This window comes from Mobula birostris, chromosome 1 (genome assembly GCF_030028105.1).
Source record: "Mobula birostris isolate sMobBir1 chromosome 1, sMobBir1.hap1, whole genome shotgun sequence".
Lineage (NCBI taxonomy): Eukaryota > Metazoa > Chordata > Chondrichthyes > Myliobatiformes > Myliobatidae > Mobula > Mobula birostris.
The window spans coordinates 233896512-233919113 of record NC_092370.1 but is presented as its reverse complement, the minus strand read 5'-3'; the positions used below and the strand labels follow the sequence as shown (position 1 = coordinate 233919113).

At 43.4% G+C, this 22602-nt stretch overlaps 1 protein-coding gene across 1 annotated transcript in view; it reads right to left on the bottom strand.

Annotated features, from left to right (window-relative positions):
* coq6 (coenzyme Q6 monooxygenase) overlaps window positions 1-17964 on the bottom strand; it is a 42799-nt gene extending 24835 nt beyond the window's left edge. Inside the window, exons 1-6 of the mRNA XM_072273621.1 lie at window positions 17727-17964; window positions 14838-14972; window positions 13883-13941; window positions 7911-8037; window positions 6829-6959; window positions 5064-5171 (exon numbers count right to left, since the gene is read on the bottom strand). Of these exons, the coding sequence (XP_072129722.1) occupies window positions 5064-5171; window positions 6829-6959; window positions 7911-8037; window positions 13883-13941; window positions 14838-14972; window positions 17727-17922 (756 nt within the window). The 5' untranslated portion in view covers window positions 17923-17964. The remainder of the gene's footprint in view (window positions 1-5063; window positions 5172-6828; window positions 6960-7910; window positions 8038-13882; window positions 13942-14837; window positions 14973-17726) is intronic.
* Between the last annotated feature and the right edge of the window lie 4638 nt (window positions 17965-22602).

Genomic DNA, 22602 nt, shown 5'->3' with positions numbered 1-22602 from the left:
CTTATAAAGCCTTAGCAACACATCCCTGTTCTTGTATTCTAGACCTCTTGAAATGAATGCTAACATCGCATTTGACTTCCTCAACACCAACTCTACCTGCAAATTAACCTTTAGGTTGTTTTGCAAAAGGACTCCCAACTCCTTCTGCAGCTCAGATTTTTGGATTTTCTTCCCATTCAGAAAACAATCTGCACATTTATTTCATCTACCAAAGTGCATGACCATGCATTTTCCAGCATTGTATTTCATTTGCCAATTTATTGCTCATTCTCTTAATCTGTCTAAGTCCTTCTGCAGCCTGTTTCTTCAACACTACCTTCCCCTCCACCAATCTTCGTATCATCTGCAAACTTGGCAACAAAGCCATCTATTCCATCATCTAAATCACTGATAAACACCAGAAAAAGAATTGGTCCCAACACCGACCCCTGTAGATCACCACTGGTCACTGGCAGACAACCAGAAAAGGATCCTTTCATTCCCACTCACTGCCTTCTACCAATCAGCCAATGCTCTAACCATGCCAGTAACTTTCCTGTAATACCATGGGCTGTTAACTTGGTAAGCAGCCTCATATGGTACCTTGTTAAAAGGCCTTCTGGAAATCTAAATATATAACATCCACTCCATCACCTTCATCTATCCTAATTGTAATCTCAAAGAATTCCAACAGGTTCATCAGGCAAGATTTTCCCTTAAAGAAACCATGCTGACTTTGTCCTATCTTGTCCTGTGTCACCAAGTAGTCCACAACCTGATCTTTAACAATTGACTCCAACATTTTCCCAACCACTGAAGTCAGGCTATCTGGTCTATACTTTCCCTTCTCCTGCCTTCTTCACTTTCAAGGACTCTACAACTCATGTTCTCTGTATTATTTATATTTTTATTATTTGTACGATTTCTCTTCTTTTTCACATTGGTCATGTCAGTCTTTGATTATGTGGCGTTATTTCATAAATTCTATTGTATTTCTTTATTGTGTATGTTGTGTATGTGGCCTGGTTACACAACAATGCTATTAATAAAAACGCTGGAGACAGGAGCTAAGTTTCATGTTTCTTTACTGGCATAATCAGAACTCAGCACACACATACAGATCAATATGCACCTAATAGCGCATTCAACGACGTGTTACTAAAACATAAAGTAGTCCCTTATTATACTGTAGGCTATACGGTACACTCCTCCCCTTTTATTTTAATAGTGTATCTGTGTTTTTTTACTGGGGCACAATGCTAAGTAAGTATGTTTACCCTTAACATACAAACACCTACCATTTGTTTACTTAGTAACTTAATAATATCAAATTATAACAAGCCTTTTTTTTTACTTTTGGTCTAAGACCCATTTATAACTCAAGTCTCTGGGGAGATCTTCTCTGCCTCCCCGGGTAATGTATGTCAATAAACCTGTTTGTTTTAATAAGATTTCCATATAAAGCCACGAAAAGTTGACCTCTGAGCATAGGGAGTTAAGAAGATGTGCGCCTCCAACTTGCTAAGAGTTCTAGGCAGCAGATCACCTCTGTATAATGAAGTCTCCTCTGTGCAGATGTCCTAGATATATGCATCCTTGTGCTATCACTTGTCTTCCTTACCCATATCTCATTTGTTCCAACTGAGCTAATTACACAATCTTCGTATTCTCCTTAGATTCCAAATAGATAGCCTGACCTTTATGATACCATCTCTTATCGTAATATAACTTTCTATCTCCCATTCGTGTTTCATATCTTTGTGCTGGTGATTCAGCAGGAGTGCTGGGAAGATGCTCAGGAGAAGATGGAGATGTTGGTCTTTTCGGAGGTTTAAGCTTATTGAGAGTTTGCAGATCTTCCATTATCTGTTCAGCTGTTAACAAGTAATGTAACTGCGCAGGTGCAGGTTTTTGTCTTTTGTCTGTAATTGGAGCAGGGTCATTAGGTCTCCTCCTTAGTTTCCTAGTCATTATTGGCTATACCTCCATAGAATCTCCAGTGAGTTCCATTGTTAGCCTCTCATTCCCAATCATCTTTTTCTTTTCTTCTAACTCAATCTTTTTATCTTCAAATTCCTTCACTGCTGCTTTCTTCTCATTAATATAATTCCTTTCCACTTGATCTGTCTCCAGTTGCAGAAAAAGCTCTGCATTTCATATTCTTTCCTTGTATTGTTGACCTAGTTTCTTCATCCTTTTCTGATACTCCTGCAAAGTGCCTTCCTGTAACTGCTGTAGCTGTCTTTTGAGAGATGTCAATGTCTCCTGGTACATCTGCTCTTTTACTTCCAGGTAGTCTTCATCATCCTGCTTATTGGCAATATCAGTCTCCCTTGCATCCTCTGCATCTTCATCTGAGTCGCGGCCACGGATACTGTGTTCGTCCTCATCAATGCTGTCAAGGTCCTCCTCCTCCTTGTCGTTGTAATAGTCAACAATGGGTGAGAGGAGAGCTGCAGACATCTTCCCTGCCGAGCTGCCCTCCTTTGTTGACACATCTAGTGCCTTGATGGTGTGCCAATCCAACTGGATTTTTCTGAGCCATTCACATCCCAGCAACTGTGATCCTCTATTTTTCAGTACATAGAGGTCCAGCTGCTGTGCTTTGTCTCTGTAGGTCACTGTCCCTTTAATTTTACCTTTGGGACGCACTTTCTGTCCTGTAAGTCTTTAGCCGTAGCTTAGTTCGTTTCAGAGGTATGTGAGAAAACAGTCATTTGTAGTCGTGTACAGAGATCACTGTTGAAGCTGACCCTGTGTCCAACTCCATTTTCAGTCTCACACCTGCCACTTGTGGAGTGATCCTTATTACTCTTCAATCATCTGTCTCTTTCATGCTGTGAAGTCATAGACAAGACAATCCACTTTTGTCTGAGTCGTTTTCATCAGAACTGCTTTTTTCCATTTTGTGTACATTGTTGTACTTTCCTTCTGGGGTTTCTTGTTTCTCTGTATTTTGTCCTTTTTCTGCTGTTTACTAGCTTTGTATACTCTGGCAATGTGGCCCTGTTTGCTACAGTTTCTGCATTCTTGGTCTTCAAACCAACAGTCATCCAGGTCATGTGACCTGTCCCCACAACGGTAACATTTCTTTCCTTCATATCCGTTCAGTGACATTTTATTTGTGGCATATTCCAGAGATTTTTGTTGTGGATCTCGGGAGCACCCTGTGCCGCTGTTTCCATTGGTATTGCAATGTTTAGCGCTTTCTCCAATGAAAGGTCTCCTTCACACAGAAGCTTCTTCTGTGTGGTTTCACAGTGCATGCCACACACTAACCTGTCCCTCAATGCGTCCAATAGACTAGCTCCAAGTTGACAATGTTCTGATAATTGCGCAATTCAGCACAATATTCAGAAATGCTTTCATTTTTGCTCTGATTCCGATTGTGAAATTTAAATCTTTCAGCAATAACCAGTAGTTTGGGGTTTAAATGCTGTTGGAGAGGGTCTACTATTTGTTTGAACGTTTTGTCAGCTGGCTTTTCGGGGGTTAACAAGTTCCGTAGCAGGCGGTATGTTTTTGCTCCCATAATAATGAGTAAGACACTGGCTTTCTTTTAATCCTTAACACCATTAGGCTCACAATATAACTCTACTCTTTCAATGTCAGGCTACGTCCACACTAGACAGGATAATTTTGAAAATGCCGGTTTCCCATAAAAACGATAGGTGTCCACACCAGGTGTTTTTGAAAATACCTCCGTCCACATTAAAGCAGGTATTTGGGCAAATCTCCTCCTACTGGGCATGCGCAGGACACATCTAGAGAAAACAAGCCAAGAGGAAACGGTATACTATTTCCGTTTCCGCGGCCAGCGTTGTGCTATTTCCATTGGTCAAAAATTAAGAGTACCTACAACAACAGCAAAAGAAAGTTTTCAACAATGTCTTCAGGAATACAAAGAAAACCTCCGCTGGAAAAAGCAGCTATTAACATAGACAATAAAGTAAACAACACACACATGAAGCCGTCCACCATTGTTGTTGTGGTGGTGTTGGAAGTTGCGTTCAAGAAAACAATGAAATGCTGCACTGCCACCACCATCTGTTCCGGTACGTCATAACAGCGTTTTTGAAAAGCTCTGGTTACCCCGTACACACTACACCTCCCAACCAGCATTTTTAGATTTACACACTCTGAAGAGCGTTTTAGAAAAGCTCCATTTTCAGGGGAGGAAAACGCCGTTTCAGTGTGGACGGAGGGTCAAAACAAAGAAAAGGCTTCGGTTGCGGATTTATCCGGTCTACTGTGGACATAGCCTAAGTTGCCCAGTCTTCAATGCTACTATCAAATGCTATAATGGTTCCAATCATTGCCATCTTTGTTATGTTAATTAAGCCCTGTTCTCCCCTTATTCTCCTCTTTTGACTCACACATCCTTTTTGCTAACGCCACGAGCACACTCCGTCTAGGTCTGAGTTGCCACTTTTCATCTCCCTTCTGGGGCAGGCAGACCCTCAGCCCCTGGGGGTCAGCGCTGGCTGTGGTCTCAGCTGGACGTGCTGCGGCTCCGACTGTGTCTCTTGGTTTCCCGACGTTCCCGACTCCAGCTGTGCTCATGCTTCCTTTCAGACTCGCGGCCTCGCTCTGCCTCCTTCTCCCACTCCTTGGCTCATTCCTTGCGCTCTTCTTCCGAGTGTCGTTATCAATTAAAACACGGCGTTCTGATACAATGTAGGTTCATTAACCCTGTCGCCAATTTGTTGTGCATGTGGCCTGGTTACACAACAATGCTATTAGTGAAAATGCTGGAGACGGGAGCTAAGTTTCATGGTTCTTTACTGGCATAATCCGAACTCGGCACACACGTACAGATCAATATGCTTCTAATAGCGCATTCAACGACATGTTACTAAAACATAAAGTAGTCCCCTATTATACTGTAGGCTATACGGTACAGTGCATTTTGTAAATGGCTGCAAGAAAATGAATCTCAAGATTGTATATGGCAACATATAAATACTTAAGATAATAATTTACTTTAACTTTGAAATGACTGGCCCCAGGTATCCACTGTCCAATTTTCTTAAAAAAATTTTTTTAAAAACAGCACTATGCAAGGACAGAAGACGTCTACTTACCTCAGCGAGGTGGAGGGTTGCAACCACAGCAGACTGATCATACTTCCACTGCACAGTTTGAATGTTGGCAGACTGCCGTACCATTGAGTTTGGGCCGTCTGCCCCAATCTACTTGGAGGAGAGATGCAACCTGTTTAATGTGAAGCTAAATTGAATAGAGAAAAATCACTCAATCAACACCATGCAGTGATCAGTAACACATTCTAAAACATCGTATTAGTAAGATGGAGTCAGCTAGGTATTCCCTCACCTTTAGAATTCTGGAATGGACAAGTGTGAAACCACCTTAGTAGCAAAAATAAAGCTCTATGGATTAACACGAGATCTGCAGATGCTGGAAATCTTGAAGAACACATACAAAATCTGGAGGAACTTAGCAGGTCAGGCAGCATCTATGGAAAGGAAGGGAGGCAGATCATACCTCCTCCCACACACACACACACACACACACACACCCTCTCCCTCATCTGGCCTCACATATCACCTGCCTTGTGCTCTCACCTTCTTATTCTGGCTTCTGATGAAGGGTCTCGGTCCGAAACGTCAACTGTTTAACCCCCTCCATAGATGCAGCCTGACTTCCTGAATTCCTCCAGCACTTTTTGTGTGCTTCTCAATTAATGTACTGTTCCACATTTAATAAACATCAGCCAGAGGACGGCTTCGGACCACCAGTGCTGGAGTGCAGACCATCTGCCACTTTCCCACTTCTCAGTCAGGTGGATTCGCAGAGAAAAGGGTGGGAAATGAGCCTCTATGAAATAGAAAGAACAGTGTCCACTCAGGGATACGTAAACCATGCAGTGTGGGACTCAGCAATACGGAGCACAGGGCACAATCTCTCCAAGTGCTGGGACACTATACCCTCCATATTCTCCTCCCACTTTAAAGCCAAAGAGGTGAACTAACTGCAGAGCAAGACACAGAAAGTTGGAGGGCTCAGTGAGTCAGCCAACATCTATGGAGGCAAATGAAAGTTGATGTCTGAGGTCAAGACCCTTCGTTAGGAAGTCAATTTTCCATTCACAAAGAATGTGTAAATGAACCCTAGCTGAAGCAGAAATCTATGACAAAATCCCAGAGCTACCAATACCGCTGCAAATGGTAGGACCTCCGTGGCTACCCATTTGAATTCGACATCCCATTCTGACATGGGTGACCACAGCTCCTCCACTCCCACGATGAAGCAGGTTGTAAGAGCAACACCTTCTGTTCTGTCTTGGTAGCCCAACCTGATGGCATGAACATAGATCTGTCTAACTTTCAGTAATTATTTCCCGCTTCTTTTTTCAAATCCCCATTCTGGTTGCCCTCTCACTCCTCCTCTTCTCCTCACCTGCCCATCACATCCCTCTGGCTCCTCTTGGTGTTCCCTTTCTCCCATGGTCCACTGTTCTTTCCCATCAGCCTCCTTCTTCAGCCCTTAACCTCTTCCACTTATGACCTCCCAGCTCCTTACTTTACCCCCCCACCAATCTAGTCTCACCTACCACCTGGCCAGCTTGTACTCCCACCCGTCTCCCCACCTTCTCATTCTGGCTTCCTTTCCAGACATGAAGAGTTTTATCCTGAAATGCCAACTGTTTATTCACTTCCTTAGATGCTGCCTGACCTGCTATGTTCCTCCAGCATTTTGAGTGTGTTTCAAAGGGTAACAACAATGCCAAGGACAGGTATGCCTATTGAAATACTCAGCATGATGGTTCAACAGGCAAAGAACCCTGTCCCTTATAGCAGAGAGTTTCACGGTTTGATTGTTGCTCACCAGTAACTTGGTCTCCACTTTACTCCCATCAGCCAACTCAATCTGCACCCATGGTTTGCTGCCGGGCAACTGGTGGGGTTCAGGCCAGGTATACTTCACTGCTCTGCTCCTGTACAGCACGTGCACTCTGTCTAAGGAAAACAACACCCAGCTAAGCAACGATCACTTCATCAGCCTTTCACCAGAACTTCACTGGCTGAATTGTAAAGAGTTCCTCTTTGTGCTTGTTCAATGTCTCACCATCACAGTGGCCTTGAACATAGCAGAACTTTGGGAATTCCATCCTACTAAAGGAACAGGCATGGGAACATGAAAGTTAGGTGAACACAGGGGTGGAACTTGTGAAGAGTGGTGACATGATGATTGGCTCTGGTTCAGTGGCTTGAGATGATGCCATGTATTGGTCCACTTACTGCGGCACTTCATGTCAGTGGAGATGGCATAAAAATTGAGCACTGGGGGGGCCATGGGGGTAGGTTTTTAGGGGGGCCTCACTGATGAGCTGGTTGTCAACAGCACCTAACAGATCAACAGAATGGAAGGGGTGTTGCAGTGAAAGGGGCCCACACATACCTAGATAGGTATTTTAATGCTTGCTCTGTACTAACCTAATTGGAGTCTGTAGATAATTGGAGTTTGTGTCTTTCTGCTTATCAAAGCCACATTTGACAGCCCCGTAATGGAACAAAACACTAGCTGCCCTGGACACCTACAGTTTGCCCTTTACAAGAGGTGGCTCTATGACATTCAACCCAGCCCCTCCCTGACTTCAAACCCCAATGTTCTGTGATGAACACCCCAAGGGAAGTAACACTTATTCTCATCAGAAACACATCAAGGTTCTGAGATCGAGTTTCCAAACTCATGTCCCCTTGCACAAACAAGACCTGCCATTTGAAGATAGGCCTCAGTTTAATGTCTCACCCCAAAGATGAGGAGCAGGATGGCAAATGTAACACAAGGATTGCCTTATCAGGATCTTGGGAAACTAAGTGGCCAGTTCTAAGTTTATGAACACATTAAGTCACTGAAACCTTCCCAACCCCTCACGTGAATGTCCTGGGTTCAAGCTTCACACCTACCTGCAGTGGCTGCCAGCTGTTTTGACAAAGCCGTTAATATCACATCGTTCTCAACAATGAAGCCCATGTCCTCTGACAGGTCAACTTTATCGAAAGTGATCATTGCATCAGAGCACTCGTCCCAAACCTGAAGGAAGAATGCCAGAATTTCAAACTCACCACAGCTAACGATCAAGCAAGAGGCGCAGCACAAACTGAACATCTGAGAAAGATACAAGGAACCTATACAAACCTTATGTAATGCCTTGGTTCTTTTTTTTTCCTGTTATGCTGTACATATTTCATTTAGCAGTTCTGTAAGAGTAGTCTGCTCTGCTTTCAGCTTGCTTGGGTTATTGTTGAAGATAAGGGATGATGAGGAATGTGTCCCAACCAATTAAGATGGCAAAACTGAGGGGAGGTTTTTCCTAGTGAGGGACACTAAGGTTGGGCTTGGGGCTTTTGTTTGGGGGAGGTGAAGAGAGAAGACGCTGGAGAGAATAGGTTGTAGGATTTGATCCGGAGCGGAATTTGATGAAGCCGGGGCAATGACCAATTGAGGATCAGTGAATATGGCGAAATGTTGAGCTCCAACTTGCGCACATTTGACTGTTTAATTAAAATGGGCCCTTTTCTTTTAGTTTTTCTTTACTAACCCTTTGGTTAAGATTCATAAATATAATTCCTTTAATTGTATGTAGTGTACTGTCATTTTGTGGCATCAATTTGTAACAGGGTAGCAAATTACACAGAATCTGCACAAACCAGGGCCTGGGGTGGGAGAGCCGACTCAATCTCACAAGTTCGGCGGGACCGGAGAGTGTCTTCCCTAGACTTATACAGCCAAGAAACCAGAGGGTTTTCACTTACAAAACTTGTCAGCCTCAGCTGGAACACTGTATAATTCTGTTCACCATGGTACAAGCATGTTATGGTGCTAGCATGGGTTCAAAGGCAACTAGAAAATTTTAGATAACTGAAAAAAATAAGATTATTTTCACTAGAAATCCCCAGGGAGTGGGGGTGGGTGGTTTCACCAGTGTATAAAATTATGAGAGACCTCAATAAAGTGGATGTGAAAGACCACTGATCTGTACAGAGGTCATAGTCATACTTTATTGATCCCGGGGTAAATTGGTTTTCGTTACAGTTGCACCATAAATAATAAATAGTAATAGAACCATAAATAGTTAAATAGTAATATGTAAATTATGCCAGGAAATTATGAAATAAGTCCAGGACCAGCCTATTGGTTCAGGATGTCTGACCCTCCAAGGGAGGAGTTGTAAAGTTTGATGGCCACAGGCAGGAATGCCTTCCTATGATGCTCTGTGCTGCATCTCGGTGGAATGAGTCTCTGCCTGAATGTACTCCTGTGCCCACCCAGTACATTATGTAGTGGATGGGAGACATTGACCAGGATGGCATGCAACTTAGACAGCATCCTCTTTCCAGACACCACCGTCAGAGAGTCCAGTTCCATCCCCACAACATCAGTAACCAAAGAACACAGAAATAGGATTATTGCAAGATGATTAAAGACTGATAACTATTTTGTCCGTATTTGGAGAATAATGGGGTCCATAACTCACTGCTTGAAAGAATGGCAGAGACAGAAACAATTTAAAAAATACCCAGACAGTTCAAAGCACATTGACTGTCAAAGTATGTACACTGTATACAACCTTAAGATTTGTCTTCTGGCAAGCAGCCACAAAACAAAAATATGCTAAATATGCTAAACTCAATATGCTAAACAAAGAACAAACGGTGCAAACAAGTAAAACAGTAAACAAATAACACACAGGAGATAAACCAGAGTCCCAGAGGGCGAGACCACAGCCAGAGCCCATTCTGCACTCAGGCGAGTGAAATCAGTCCAGGGGCCTGATGGCTGCAGGCTGCAGGCCACAGCTGCAAGGTCAGTTCAGTACTGAAGCAAGGGAACCTCAGAGTAGTGAGCTGAACAACTATTCAACTATTCATCCTTCACCTTCAGCCTTACTGCCTTGATCAAATTGTGCAAACAGTAAAAATAACAAAAACACAAGGAACATGAACTGTTGAGTCCATAGCTGCAGGGCCTGTTCAGCACTAGCTAAGGAGAGTAAAGCCCATTCAGGAACCCAAATCGGGCATTAACTACTCCCGAATCTGGTGGCATGGGAGCCAAGACTCTTGCATCTCCTGCCTGACGGTAGTTGGGAGAGGGAGACCACTCAAACACAGGCCAACTGCACTGAACACTTGTTCATTTCCTGCTCTCGTCCTCAATTATCTTAACCTTGCTTGATGCTTTAAATTGGCATGGAGCAATGGAGACGACCACAGGCCTGTCTTCCGCCAAAAGGTCTCGACACAGTGTCCACGCCCAGTGATGGCTGACCCGGCCACACCTGCACACTGGAGATCCTAAATCGTCGAATCCCCTGGCAATCACAAAAGTGCCAGATCATTTAGTCAGTTCCAAAGTACATCTCTAAAAGGGAAATTACAGGCTGCAGACTGCGGCGATAGCAGTACAGGAGAAGTATATCTACCAGAGCATCTAATAATTTTGTGAGTTGTTGGCAAAACTTTGCCGTTCGTCGCTGGCATCATCTTGAATAAGCACTTTGCTTGCATACCATTCACTTATCTAGTGAAAGGTAGTCGTAATAAGCCAGGAAATTAAAGCCACTGATTCTCACATCAGTACTTTTTCCAATAATTTCCTCAATATTAAAGAGATAGGATTTATGTTCACTCGGAAAGGTTGGGACTGACTAGTGGAGTTAGCATGGTTTTGTACAGGTGAAATCCTGTCTCAGATCTGAGAATTTTTTCTTGAAGACGTAACTAAGAAAATTTATGAAAAAATAGCCCTTGACGAAGTCCCACTTGATAGACATGTCCAGAAGTTAAAGTCCTGAGATCCAAAATTAATTGTGATAGGAGGCAGAGGGTAGTGATGCATCTCAGGAATCAGTTTGTCATACAGAACATATGGATACAAGAGATATGATTAGTAAGTCTGCTGACTACATGAAATTGGTAGAGTCATAGATCGTGAAAAAAAGATGTCTAAAGATACAACAGGACACCGATCGGCTGTGGAGTTAAGTAAAGCACTGTCAGACGAGTGTGAAATAATACATTTTGGGGTTGCAACTGCTGGCAGGACATATAGTAAATGCCAAAATTCCTGAAAAAGGCAACACAAGATGTTAGAGTAGCAAAAAAAAAAGGCATTTGACAGAGTTAGATGTCAAACTGTAGCTGCACAAGACATTGGTTAGGCCATATTGTGTACAGTTCTTGTCACACTGCAAGGTAGGGTGTGGCACTTTAGAGAGTGCAGAAGATTCACCGAGATGTTGCTGGAATGGATGACCCGAGTCACAAACAAATTGGACAGGCTGAATTTATTCTCACTGGAGCCAAGGCAGCCGAGGAAGGGTTTATAAGATTATGAGAGGCACAGGGAGGGTAGGTAGTTGATTCAGATTCCTTTATCATTTGTCAAGTCAAGGCCAAGTTTATGGTAATTTAACTATATGTATATAACCATATAATGTATATAGAAACACAGTTAAGATTTGGGGAGGAGGAGCCTTGTTTGCCTCAATCTTCTTAGGAAATGGAGGTACTGCTGTGCCTTCTTGTTCAAGGAGCCAGGTGAGGTCGTCTGTGATATGAACTCCCAGGAACTTGGTGGACTAACTCTCTCTAGAGAGGAGGATGGCTCGTCTGCACCATCCACAAAGATCAGTAGAGACAAGCTGAGCCAAAGGGCTCTTTTCTGTGCACACAATACGAACAAAAGGCAGCTGATCAAGCAGATCAAAGGACTCTAGAAGTAGATGCTGACGATTCAGGTTGAGACCTGCATCGGGGTTGAAAGAGAAAAGGTTGCCAGTATGAAAGAGTAATGAGAGACTGGTAGGTGATTTATTTATTTAGTGATACAGCACTGAGTAGACCCTTCCGGTCCTTCGAACCACAGCACCCCAGCAGCCCCACAACCTGATTAACCCTGACCGAACCACCGGACAATATACAATGTCCAACTATCCTACCCAGTACATCTTTGGACTGCGCAAGGGAATCAGAGCACACAGGAAAACCCATGAATTCCACGGGGAGGACATACAAAAACTCCTTACTCCTAGGTGGAATCAGGTGGCGACGGGATTGGGACTGGATTATTATTGTCAGATTTACCAAGATTGTGAAAAGCTAGTCTTTCATACAGATCAAATCATTACACAGTGCATAAAGCATGAATAAGGTAAAACAATAATAATGCAGTAAAGCATGAAAGCTACCAAAAAAGTGCACTGCAGGTAAACAGTAAAGCACTGTAGACCGGGAGGTCAAAACTCCATCTTATCATACAAGGGAAACCATTCAATAGTCTGAACAGAAGTGGTCATTGAATCTGGTGGTACGTGCTTTCAGGCTTCAGCATCTTCTGCCTGATGGGAGATGGACTCTTGACCTCACAATCTTCCTTGTTATGACCTTGCACCTTACTGTCTATGTGCTCTGTAACTGTAACACTTCATTCTGCATTCTGCTACTGTTTTACCTTGTATTACCTCAACATACTTTGTAATGATCTGTATGAATTGCACAAAAATGAAATTTTTCTCTACACCTCAGTGTGCGTGACAATAATAAACCAATTCAAATCCACCTTGACTGGCACTGTAAAGTCAGCACAGACACTTGAAGTTTATGCTGGGGTTTCAGGAACGGGACTTTATTTGTTTATTTATTTGTTTCTTTACAGATACAGGCAAAACAGGCCCTTGTAGCCCACTAAGCCAAGCCATCCAGCAACCCACCAATTTAACCCTAGCCTAGTCACAAGACAATTATCAATTAACCTACGAACCAGGTCTTTGGACTTTGCGAGGAAATTGGAGCACCCGGAGGAAACCCACAAGTACACAAGACTATCGTACAAACTTTCTTATGGAGGACACTGGAATTGAACACCAAACTCTGATCCCTGAGCTATAATAGTGTCATGCTAACCGCTATGCTATCGCTGAAACCACCCAGTTTCGTGACTAAAAAGGTGAAAGTCCTACAACATGAGCCACAGCTGATGTGTGAATGTTTGACTTATTTACTCACCAAACTGTGGAATGAACTACACAAAGAAAAACACATCAGCAATCTCTCTCTTCCACCTTAGGTTACTAATCTTGCTGCATTATTTATGCCAACCAACCCAGAAAATTGTGCAAGAGGTTTTCCCCCACAAAACCCAAAACCTTCCTCAAAGACCAAAGAGGGGTTTTTGGCCAACATTAATCAGAAACACAAAAATTTCAGATACAAGAGAAGAAAGGTCATCTGTAGTACTGCACACACCACTCCAAAAGAGCTATTCCCTCAAAAAAAGCAATTGAATCATGGGGTACACAGCTCAGACTCCCAATGGACAAAATACCTACAAGTCACCGCTCAAGGTGAAATTTAACCTTAAACAAAGCACATAAATAATAGAATGATTAAATAATCTCATGAAAGGATAAAATTCACTTTTCAAATTCATGGGATGTTGTCAAAACAATTATTTTTATTGTCTATCCACAAGTGAATTTCAACGAAGTGATTTGCTCCGCCATTTAAGGATAAATTCGGGGTCATCCACAGTGCTATGTTACAAACGTCAGACAGACCCAAACCTCCTTCCCTGAAGAACAAGTGAGGTGTGGAGATTTTTATGACAATCCAGTGGTTTCAAAGTCACAATGCGGATTTGAATGTGTCAGAGGATGAACAATCCATTTACTAGCCTGATAACAATAGCAGTATAAACACAAGAAATCCAGAATAACACCCACAAAATGCTAAAGGAACTCAGCAGGGTAGGCAGTACCGATGGAAAGATTCTTGGCCTGAATTGATGACTCTTTATTCTTTTCCACAGATGCCGCCTGACCTTCTGAGTTCTTTCAGCATTTTGTGTGCATTAACATCACCATATTGGAACCTACCTGCATCCTTTTGAATGGCTTGTATCTCATGTTGCAAATATGATCCCAAACTCCAAGACCTACAAGAAGTGAAAGCGATTAAAATGTTAAGTTGAAAGAGACCAATATAATAGATGCAGTTAAGCACAGTCTACAAAGGAAATTGTATTATTGGGAAGTAAAACATTTAAGTTAAAATTTAAAGAATGAACTAAAACACATGCAGAAACTAAGTCTCTCATCCCCTTGCCCTCAATTTACACACAAAACAATCCTTCTTATCCTTGTTTTCAAATCCCTACATGGCCCTTAACTCTGCAAACTCATCAGAACTACAAGCTTTGGTGTCAGTTCATGGCAGCCTTATAGTATTGAAACAGCAATCTTACTGCAAAATGCTCAGTGTGGAGTGAACTGCCAAGGCAAGGTGTACGCAGTGGCTGCCTGTGCTGGATCAACAGCAGCGGGCAGTGATTTGCACTAAGTTTCCTGGCACAGCAGCTCAAAGCCTGAGTAGATGCCTTTAAGGTATTTATGCATCCGTGAAATGTTTATACTGCAGGACCAGGAAAACTCTGGAGAAGAGGACCAAGCATGATACCAGAGTACTGGGCCCCAGTGTCAGCTAAGGAAGATGAACAGAGTCCAGCCTCCAACCATACGGGCAGCACAAAACATATAGTCTAACCCATATGCATACTTCAACTGCATGGATTAATTCAACTACTCCAGTCAGTACTTCTGCAAATAAATAATTCCAGTAAATGTAAGATAAATGCAAACTACTAGGAAGACTGAACAGGTCAGGCAGCATTTGATCAGTACAGAGGTTGGTCAGTAACCTTAAAATATCAACTGCTTCGCCGTTGATAGTTTCAGACCTGCTGAGTGTTCTCAGCACTGTTTAGTTCAGATTTTCAGTATCACTTTTTCTTTGCTTTTTGAACAAAAACTCAACAGAATAACAGGGACTTACGGTCCAAGAAAGCTGCAGAGCCTGGAGTAAGGGCACTCACTCGATTACTGTGTAGTTCTGGCAGCTTTCCATCTGCTTTCTTATTTGCAGCCTCCAGTAGAAGGATCCTTTTCTCAGACAGATTTGGATCATCAGCTTCAGAAGGAAAAAGGCGGGAATTTCACTTCATTTGATCACAAGTACTGGCAGTGTTGCAAAGATACACACAAAATGCAATCACTTTTAGAAAGTAGTAAGTTTTCAAAAAAAAAAGTTCCCAAAATAAATCAATCAATAGGCTATAGAAAAAATTCTGAACAGATCAATCCAAGACATAGGAATAAACATTAGAAAAAGGAGCTAATAATATATTTATACTCTATTCTTGGTTGGTGCAACTGTAACAAAACCTAATTTCCCTCGGGATCAATAAAGTATGTCTATCTATCTATCTAAAGGTTTAGTGTGGAAGGAAGTTCCTCCAGCATTTGGTGAGTGTTGCTCACAAAGTTTAAATCCTCACTTCAATGGGAGTTCAGTGAGACCCTCTCTCACTGCTTCCCTTCTGTGATCACTGCTGTCTCCACTCTTCAGCCATGTGCTCACCTATTCACTCTATTGGTGAAAGAGATGCAAGGCTGGAGAAGGAGGAATCTGATATGAGAGGACAGAAGGCCATGGAAGAAAGGGGTGAGGAGCACCGGAGGGAGGTGATGGGCAGGCAAGGAGATAAGGTGAGAGAGGGAAATGGAAATGGGGAATGGTGGGGGCGGGGGGACATTACCAGAAGTTTGAGAAATCAATGCTCAAGCTATCAGGCTGGAGCCTACCCAGGCAGAATATAAGGTGTTGCTCCTCCATCCCGAGTGTGGCCTCATCGCGACAGCAGAGGAGACCACAGACTGGCATGTTGAAATGAGAATGGGAAGCGGAATCAAACTGGGTGGCCAGTGGGAGATCCCACTCTTTCTGGCAGATGGAGCGCAGGTGCTCAGCGAAGTGGTCTCCCAATCATATCAGGCCTCACTGATATACAGGAGATAGCACCAGATACAGTACATGACCCCAACAGACTCACTGGTGAAGGGTCACCTCACCTGCAAGGACCATTTCTGGCCCTGAATGGCAATGACGAAGGAGGCGCTGGGTGAGAGTGTTCTGAAATCCATCTGCCACTCCCCAGCCCACTTCAAGATCCCCTTGTAATCTACAATAACGTTCACTATCAACATCTAATTTCATCACAACCCAACCACAAGCTTACTGATCAAGCCTTGTGGATTTGCATCCAGGTCATTTACATAAATAACATAATCAGGGTCCCAACAGCAATCCCTGGTGCTCTCATCCCTGCATTTTTCTTCAGAATCTCCTCACTACTCCATTTCAGCAACACACTAATTTCTTAATGCTGCTCTTTTCCACCTTCCCAACAAGCATCACCCACTGTTCAGAAGCCCGTTCCTACAGTCCCACCACCTCACACATAAACCCCCTCACAACTCCATCTTACACCCACCACCCAAACTCAAAACCCCTTTCACACATACACCACACCTACCATGATGGGTTCTTTGAGAGATTGACCATGGCTATAATTAACTCCTGCTTAAGGACCCAGAGCTGCTGTGGTTTGCCCTCTATCACAATAGATCTACAGCAGATACAATCTCACATGCTCTCCACATGGCTGCGGACCACCTGTTCAACAGCAATACAGATGCAAGGCTGCTGTTTATTAATTACACCTTGGCATTCAACCCAATCATTCCCACAGTACTAATCAATAAGCTTCAAAAGCTGAGCACCTGTACCCCTTTCTGCAACTGGATCCTTGACTTCTTCACTGGGAGACCACAGTGAGTGCAGATCAGAAATAGCGTCTCCTCCTTGCTGACAATCAGCACTGGCACAGCTCAAGGATGTACGCTTAGCCTACTGATTTACTCTGTCTAGGCACAGCGCAAACAGCATCTAAACATTCACCGTTAACATAACAGTTGTAGGTAGAACCACAGAGGCGTACAGGAGCGAGATACTGTACATCAGCTGGTTGAGTGCTGTTGTGACAACAACCTTGCATGTTGCTCTGGATTTCCAACATCTGAGGGATCCCTGGTGTAACTGATCACAGACTTCAGGAAGGGGAAGTCAAGGGCACACAGACCAGTACTTATCAAGGGGTCAGCAGTGGGAAGGGCAAGCTCATGGGTGTCAACATCTCAGAAGATCTATCCTGGGCCCAATATATTAATGAAATTTCAAAAGTGGACATATCAGCAGTTATATTTCAATCTGAGTTTGGGATTTGGTATGTCACTAAAGATGAGCAAATTTCAGCAGATTTACCTTGGAGAGCATTCTAACTGGTTGCAGCACCATCTGGTATGGAGAAGCCACCGCACAAGAGGAGAAAAAGCTGCACTGGGTTGTAAATTCAGCTAGCTTCATCATAGGCACTAGCCTCCCTAGCATCAAGAATATCTTCAAAGGGCAATCCGTCAAATCGGGCAGCATCCATCACCCAGGACATACCTTCTTCTCGTTGCTACCATCGAAGAGAAGGTACAAAAGCCTGAAAACTCACATTGAACTTTTTAAAAACAGCTTCTGCCCCTTCGCTATTGGATTTCTGAACTGACAAAGAACCCATGAACACTGCCTTACAATTTCTTGCTCTCTTCCTGTGCTACTTATTTAATTTTCTTACATATTTGCAATTACAATTTATAGTATGTTTATATTTCACGACATAAGTCAGTGATAATGAACCCGATTCTGAACCCTCCCTCTCACACATAGCAACCGTCCTTCCTACACTCACTACACACACACAAAACTCACTGCCACCCCTCCGCCAGGCTGTGGAAAGGCGGCCTGTCTCAGTCCCGCGTCCGGGCCCACACCTACCGAGAGCGCAGGCCATCGCCGTGCCGACCATCCCGCCGCCGGAGATCACCACATCGTACAGATCCGGGGGCCCAGAATCGTGCTGCTCGCGGGCGGACGAACATTGCCTACAGGCGCTACTCGCCAGCAACCAGCCCCGGGCCCGGCCCTGAGCACGGAAGCCGCACAGAAGCCCAACTCCCCGCCACCCAAACATAACAGCTAAATGGCCAAGGAGGGATCACCTTCGACACATAAGGGCAGGCCACACATAACATCCGGTGAAAAGCACTCAGCCAATCGGGACACAACGCGGCTGAATTCACTTCCGGTCCAGTAGAATTTTATTTTGAATGGGGGTTATAGTATATGGTTCTAATGTGGAGCGAGGTTTTGGTTTCTTATTGTCATATGTACTGAGATACGGTGAAAAGCTTGTGTTGCATACTATCCAAGCAGATCAAATCATTGCACAGTGCACTGAGATCAAACAAGATAAAACATTAACAGAAGACAGCATGAAAGCTAATAACTACAGAGAAAGTACAGTGCAGGTAGAAGATAAAGTGCAAGATCATAACAATGTAGGTTTACTGTCATAGGTACACATATACAGGACGTAAATGCCATGAAAATTAGAAGTTTTCATCAATATCATAGTATATTACAAACATAAATATAAGTTAGGACAAGATGGGAGAATGCGTTTGAGAGGAAAGTGACCTGGGCTGATCTTTGGAGAGCCGAACCACACCACATCCAATTTCTCATCCAGGCAGTGTACGATGTGCTTCCAAGCCCATCAAACCTGCACACGTGGGGCAAGGCAGAGTCATCTGCGTGCCCACTGTGCTCCAAGCTGGAGCACGTCCTCAGCGGCTGTGCAAGAGCACTTGGTGAGGGACGGTACAGGTGGAGGCATGATCAGGTCCTGAAGACCATCGCTGAAGCCGTCAGCGCAGGAGTTGAGTGGGCGAAGCGGTCCCAACCTGCCAAGCAGACCATTGCCTTTGTCAGAGCTGGGGACCAGCCAATACCTGCCAAAAGAACATCTGCAGGCATTCTGACCTCTGCAAGGGACTGGCAGCTGTTGGTGGACCTCGAAGGGCGGCTGAAGTTCCCCAGCCATATCGCAGCCACCACCCTGCGACCAGACATTGTCCTAGTGTCTGAGTCTACTAAGCAAGTGGTGCTGCTGGAGCTGACAGTCCCATGGGAAGATAGCTTGGAGGAGGCCTTTGAAAGGAAGCTCTCCAAGTACGCAGGACTGGTCAGCAACTGTCAGCAGGCTGGATGGAGAGCGAGGTGTCTCCCAGTGGAGGTTGGTTGTAGGGGATTCATAGCCTGTTCTTTAGTTAGAGCCTTCAGCATTTTGGGCATCGAGGGAGAGAGGAAGAGGAGAGCCATCTGCAGTACCACCAATGCGGCAGAGAGGGCCTCAAGATGGCTGTGGCTCAAAAGAGGAGAGCCATGGACTCATAAGTAGCTAGCCATCTGGACACAAGCTGGGGTCTGATCAGCCCCGGCTCGGTCACCTGGAGGAGGTTGTATGATGTTGAAAGACCCGAAACACCCGATGATTCCAGGAACATCACTGAAGATGTGTCCAGAAGCATCAATAGATGTATGTACACAGCAGTACGTTAGCTTAAATTTATGTAATTTATACATAACTGACATGACAAAATAAAGGTAAGATTAACTTTATCTTGAAGGAAATTGTTGTTGCAAGGTTTCTCAGTCAGAAATATATACCTTAAACCACAAAAAACAAAACATTGAGGTGCAAAAATACAAAATGTGCATTAAAAAGTAACACTGCAAAATACAGATGATTGCAATGATGAATCCATGCACCTATATACTTAAGGAGAAGTTGTAGAGTCTTATAGCAACAGGGAGAAAGGATCTCCTGTGGCGTTCAGTGGTGCACCTCAGTGGAATCAGCCTGTCACTGAATGTGCTCCTCTGTTTGTCCAGTATCGGTAAGGGGGTGAGAGAGATTGTCCATAATGCTCTATAGTTTTCACCTTCCTGAAGTCAGCACCAACTCCTTTGCAAGATTTAACCTTAATTCAAAATTAAGTTCAAAAATAATGATACCTTATCCACTTGTTTACATCATCCTCTTAAATACATGTCTGTTAAATTTGTCAAATCTGGAAGAATTCAGTTTTACAAAACACTTGGAAATGGATTGAAAGGAACTAATCTGTGAGGCCATGGAGTAATGTTGGTCTAAATTGGACAGTTATTTTTCTTTCAAAAAACCAGCAAAGGCATAATAAAGAAAATGGCTTTTTTCGTTCCATGACACTAAATACCATGTCTCTAATATGTTTTACCTACAATGATTTTGTTGTTTGATTGCCAGTTCTTGCTATGTTGATTACACACTGAAGAGGAGTGCATACCTGTGTTTTTAAGGGTTATTGTTTTATACAGCATATAAATTTAACCTTGGAAAATTGCTCATTTAAATCAATACTCTGGTCAAACCGTGCATGAAAACTCACACATAGAGCAGAGAGGGAGAGAGGAAGGAGAGGAATTGGGGAGAGTGAGTGGGGGAGAAAGGGGGGTGAGAGGGTGGAGAGAGAGAGAAAGAGAGAGAGAGAGAATGAGGGGGGAGGGATAGCAATACACTATCTCAAAGAACACGACATTTCTCTCTGTTTTTCTGGGTAATATTCATATCTCAACCCACTGCCAGAGTAAATCATCTGTTTGATTATCTCTTTGCTATTTACATCCTCACAGTACTGAAAACTTAGATTCGATCCTGATCTTGGGTGCTCTCGACATGGAGTTTGTATATTTTCTCTACAACCATGTGGATTTCCTCTGGGTGCCCCAGTTTTCTCCCACACCTCAAAAATGTGCTGGGACTTAATTTGAAACTGTAAGTTACCCTCTAGGACAGAGTGCCAGAAAGAAAGAAGAGCTTATGGGTCTGTGAGGGAGAATAAGTTATGAGGCTACAAGGGAAGAAGGAAGAAAGGGAGAAGAGCTGATGGAATTGCTGCTCTGGCGGCTGACCTCTCACCAGTCCTATGGTGGCACTAATACACAGGGTCGGATAAAGCTGCAGAGGGTTGTAAACTCAGACAGCTCCATCATGGGTACTACCCTCCCCAGCAACCAGGACATCTTCAAGGAGAAGTGTCTCAAAAAGGTGACATCCATCATTAAGGACCCCCACCACCCAAGACTTGCCCTCTTCTCATTGCCATCATCAAAGAGTAAGTACAGGAGCCTGAAGACTAAACCTTTTAGGGAACAGCCTTTTCCCCTCCGCCATCAGATCTTTGAATGGCCCATGAACACATGGACACCACCTCGCTATTTTGCACCATTTATTTATATTTTCTTAAGTTGACTCTTCTAGTACTTTTTATGTCTTGCACTTCTCGTCTGATTCTGACAAGGACTAGATGGGCCTCCTGTGTTATAACAAATGGTGACCATGTTTTTATTTATTGACTTATTGGGATCTGAGCAACACCAAAAGGCTAGCGTTTTTTGCCCATGACTTGAGAAGGTGATGGTGAGATTCATTATTGATTTACTACACTCAATTTTCTGAAAGTGCTCACGCATTACTGCTGAGGACAAAGTTTCCAGAATTTAGACCCATTATCAATGACAAGAGAGATTAGCTTTATTTGTCACAGGAAAATGATAAAGTGAAATGTGTCAAATCAAATTAGTATCTCTATCTGGTGGCAACAATTTACTAACCCTAACCCGTAAATTGGCACGGTAGTGTAATGGTTAGCACAACACTTTGCAATACAGGTGACCCAGGTTCAATTCCAGCAGATGCAGGAATGATGGCAGAGCAGAGATGGCTGAAATTTCTGGGAATAGTTCACAAGGTGTAGGATAGATACAGAAGAAGTTGTTCTCAAATGGCAGGGATAGGCAACCGTGACTGACAAGGCAAGTTAACGACTGCATAAAAATCAAGGAAAAGGTATATAGGGTTGCAAAAGTGAGTAGGAAGTTGGATGATTGAGAAGCTTTCAAAATCCAACAAAAGGCAACTAAAAAAGTCATAAGAAGGAGAAAGATGAAATATGAGGGCAAACTAGCCTATAATATAAAGCAGGATACTAGAAGTTATTTTCAGTTATATAAAGAGTAAAAGGGAGGTGAGAGTTTTATATTGGACCACTGGAAAATGATGCTGGTGCGGTAGTAATGGAGGACAAAGAAATGGCAGATGAAGTTAATGAGTACCTTGCGTCAGCCTTAACTGTGGAAGACACTAGCAGTGTGCCAGAGGTCTGTGAGTGTCATCGCTATTACAAAGGAAAAAGTTCTAGGCAAACTCAAAGGTCTTGGACCAGATGGACTACATCTCAGAGTCCTGACAGCTGTTGCTGGAGAGATAACAGATGCATTGGTCATGATCTTTCAAGAATCACTTGATTCTGGCATGATCCTGAAGGACTGGAAGATTGCAAATGTCACACCACCCTTTAAGAAGGGAGGAATTCAAAAGAAAGGAAATTATAGGCCAGTTAGCCTAACCTCTGTGGTTGGGAAAGTGTTGGAGTCTATTATTAAGGATGAAGTTTTGGGGTACTTGGAGACTAATGATAAAATAAGTCTAAGTCAGCATGGTTTCTGTAAAGAGAAATCTTGCCTGACAAATCAGTTAGAGTTCTCCAAGGAAGTAACAAGTAGGTCAGACAAAGAAGAGGCAGTGGATGTCATTTACTTGGATTTTCAGAAGGCATTTGATAAGGTGCCACACCTGAGGCTGTTTAAGAAGATAAAAGCCTATGGCGTTACAGGAAAGATACTGGCATGGATAGAGAAATGGCTGACAGGCAGGAGACAATGAGTGGGAATAAAGGGGGGCTTTTCTGGTTGGCTGCCAGTGACTAGT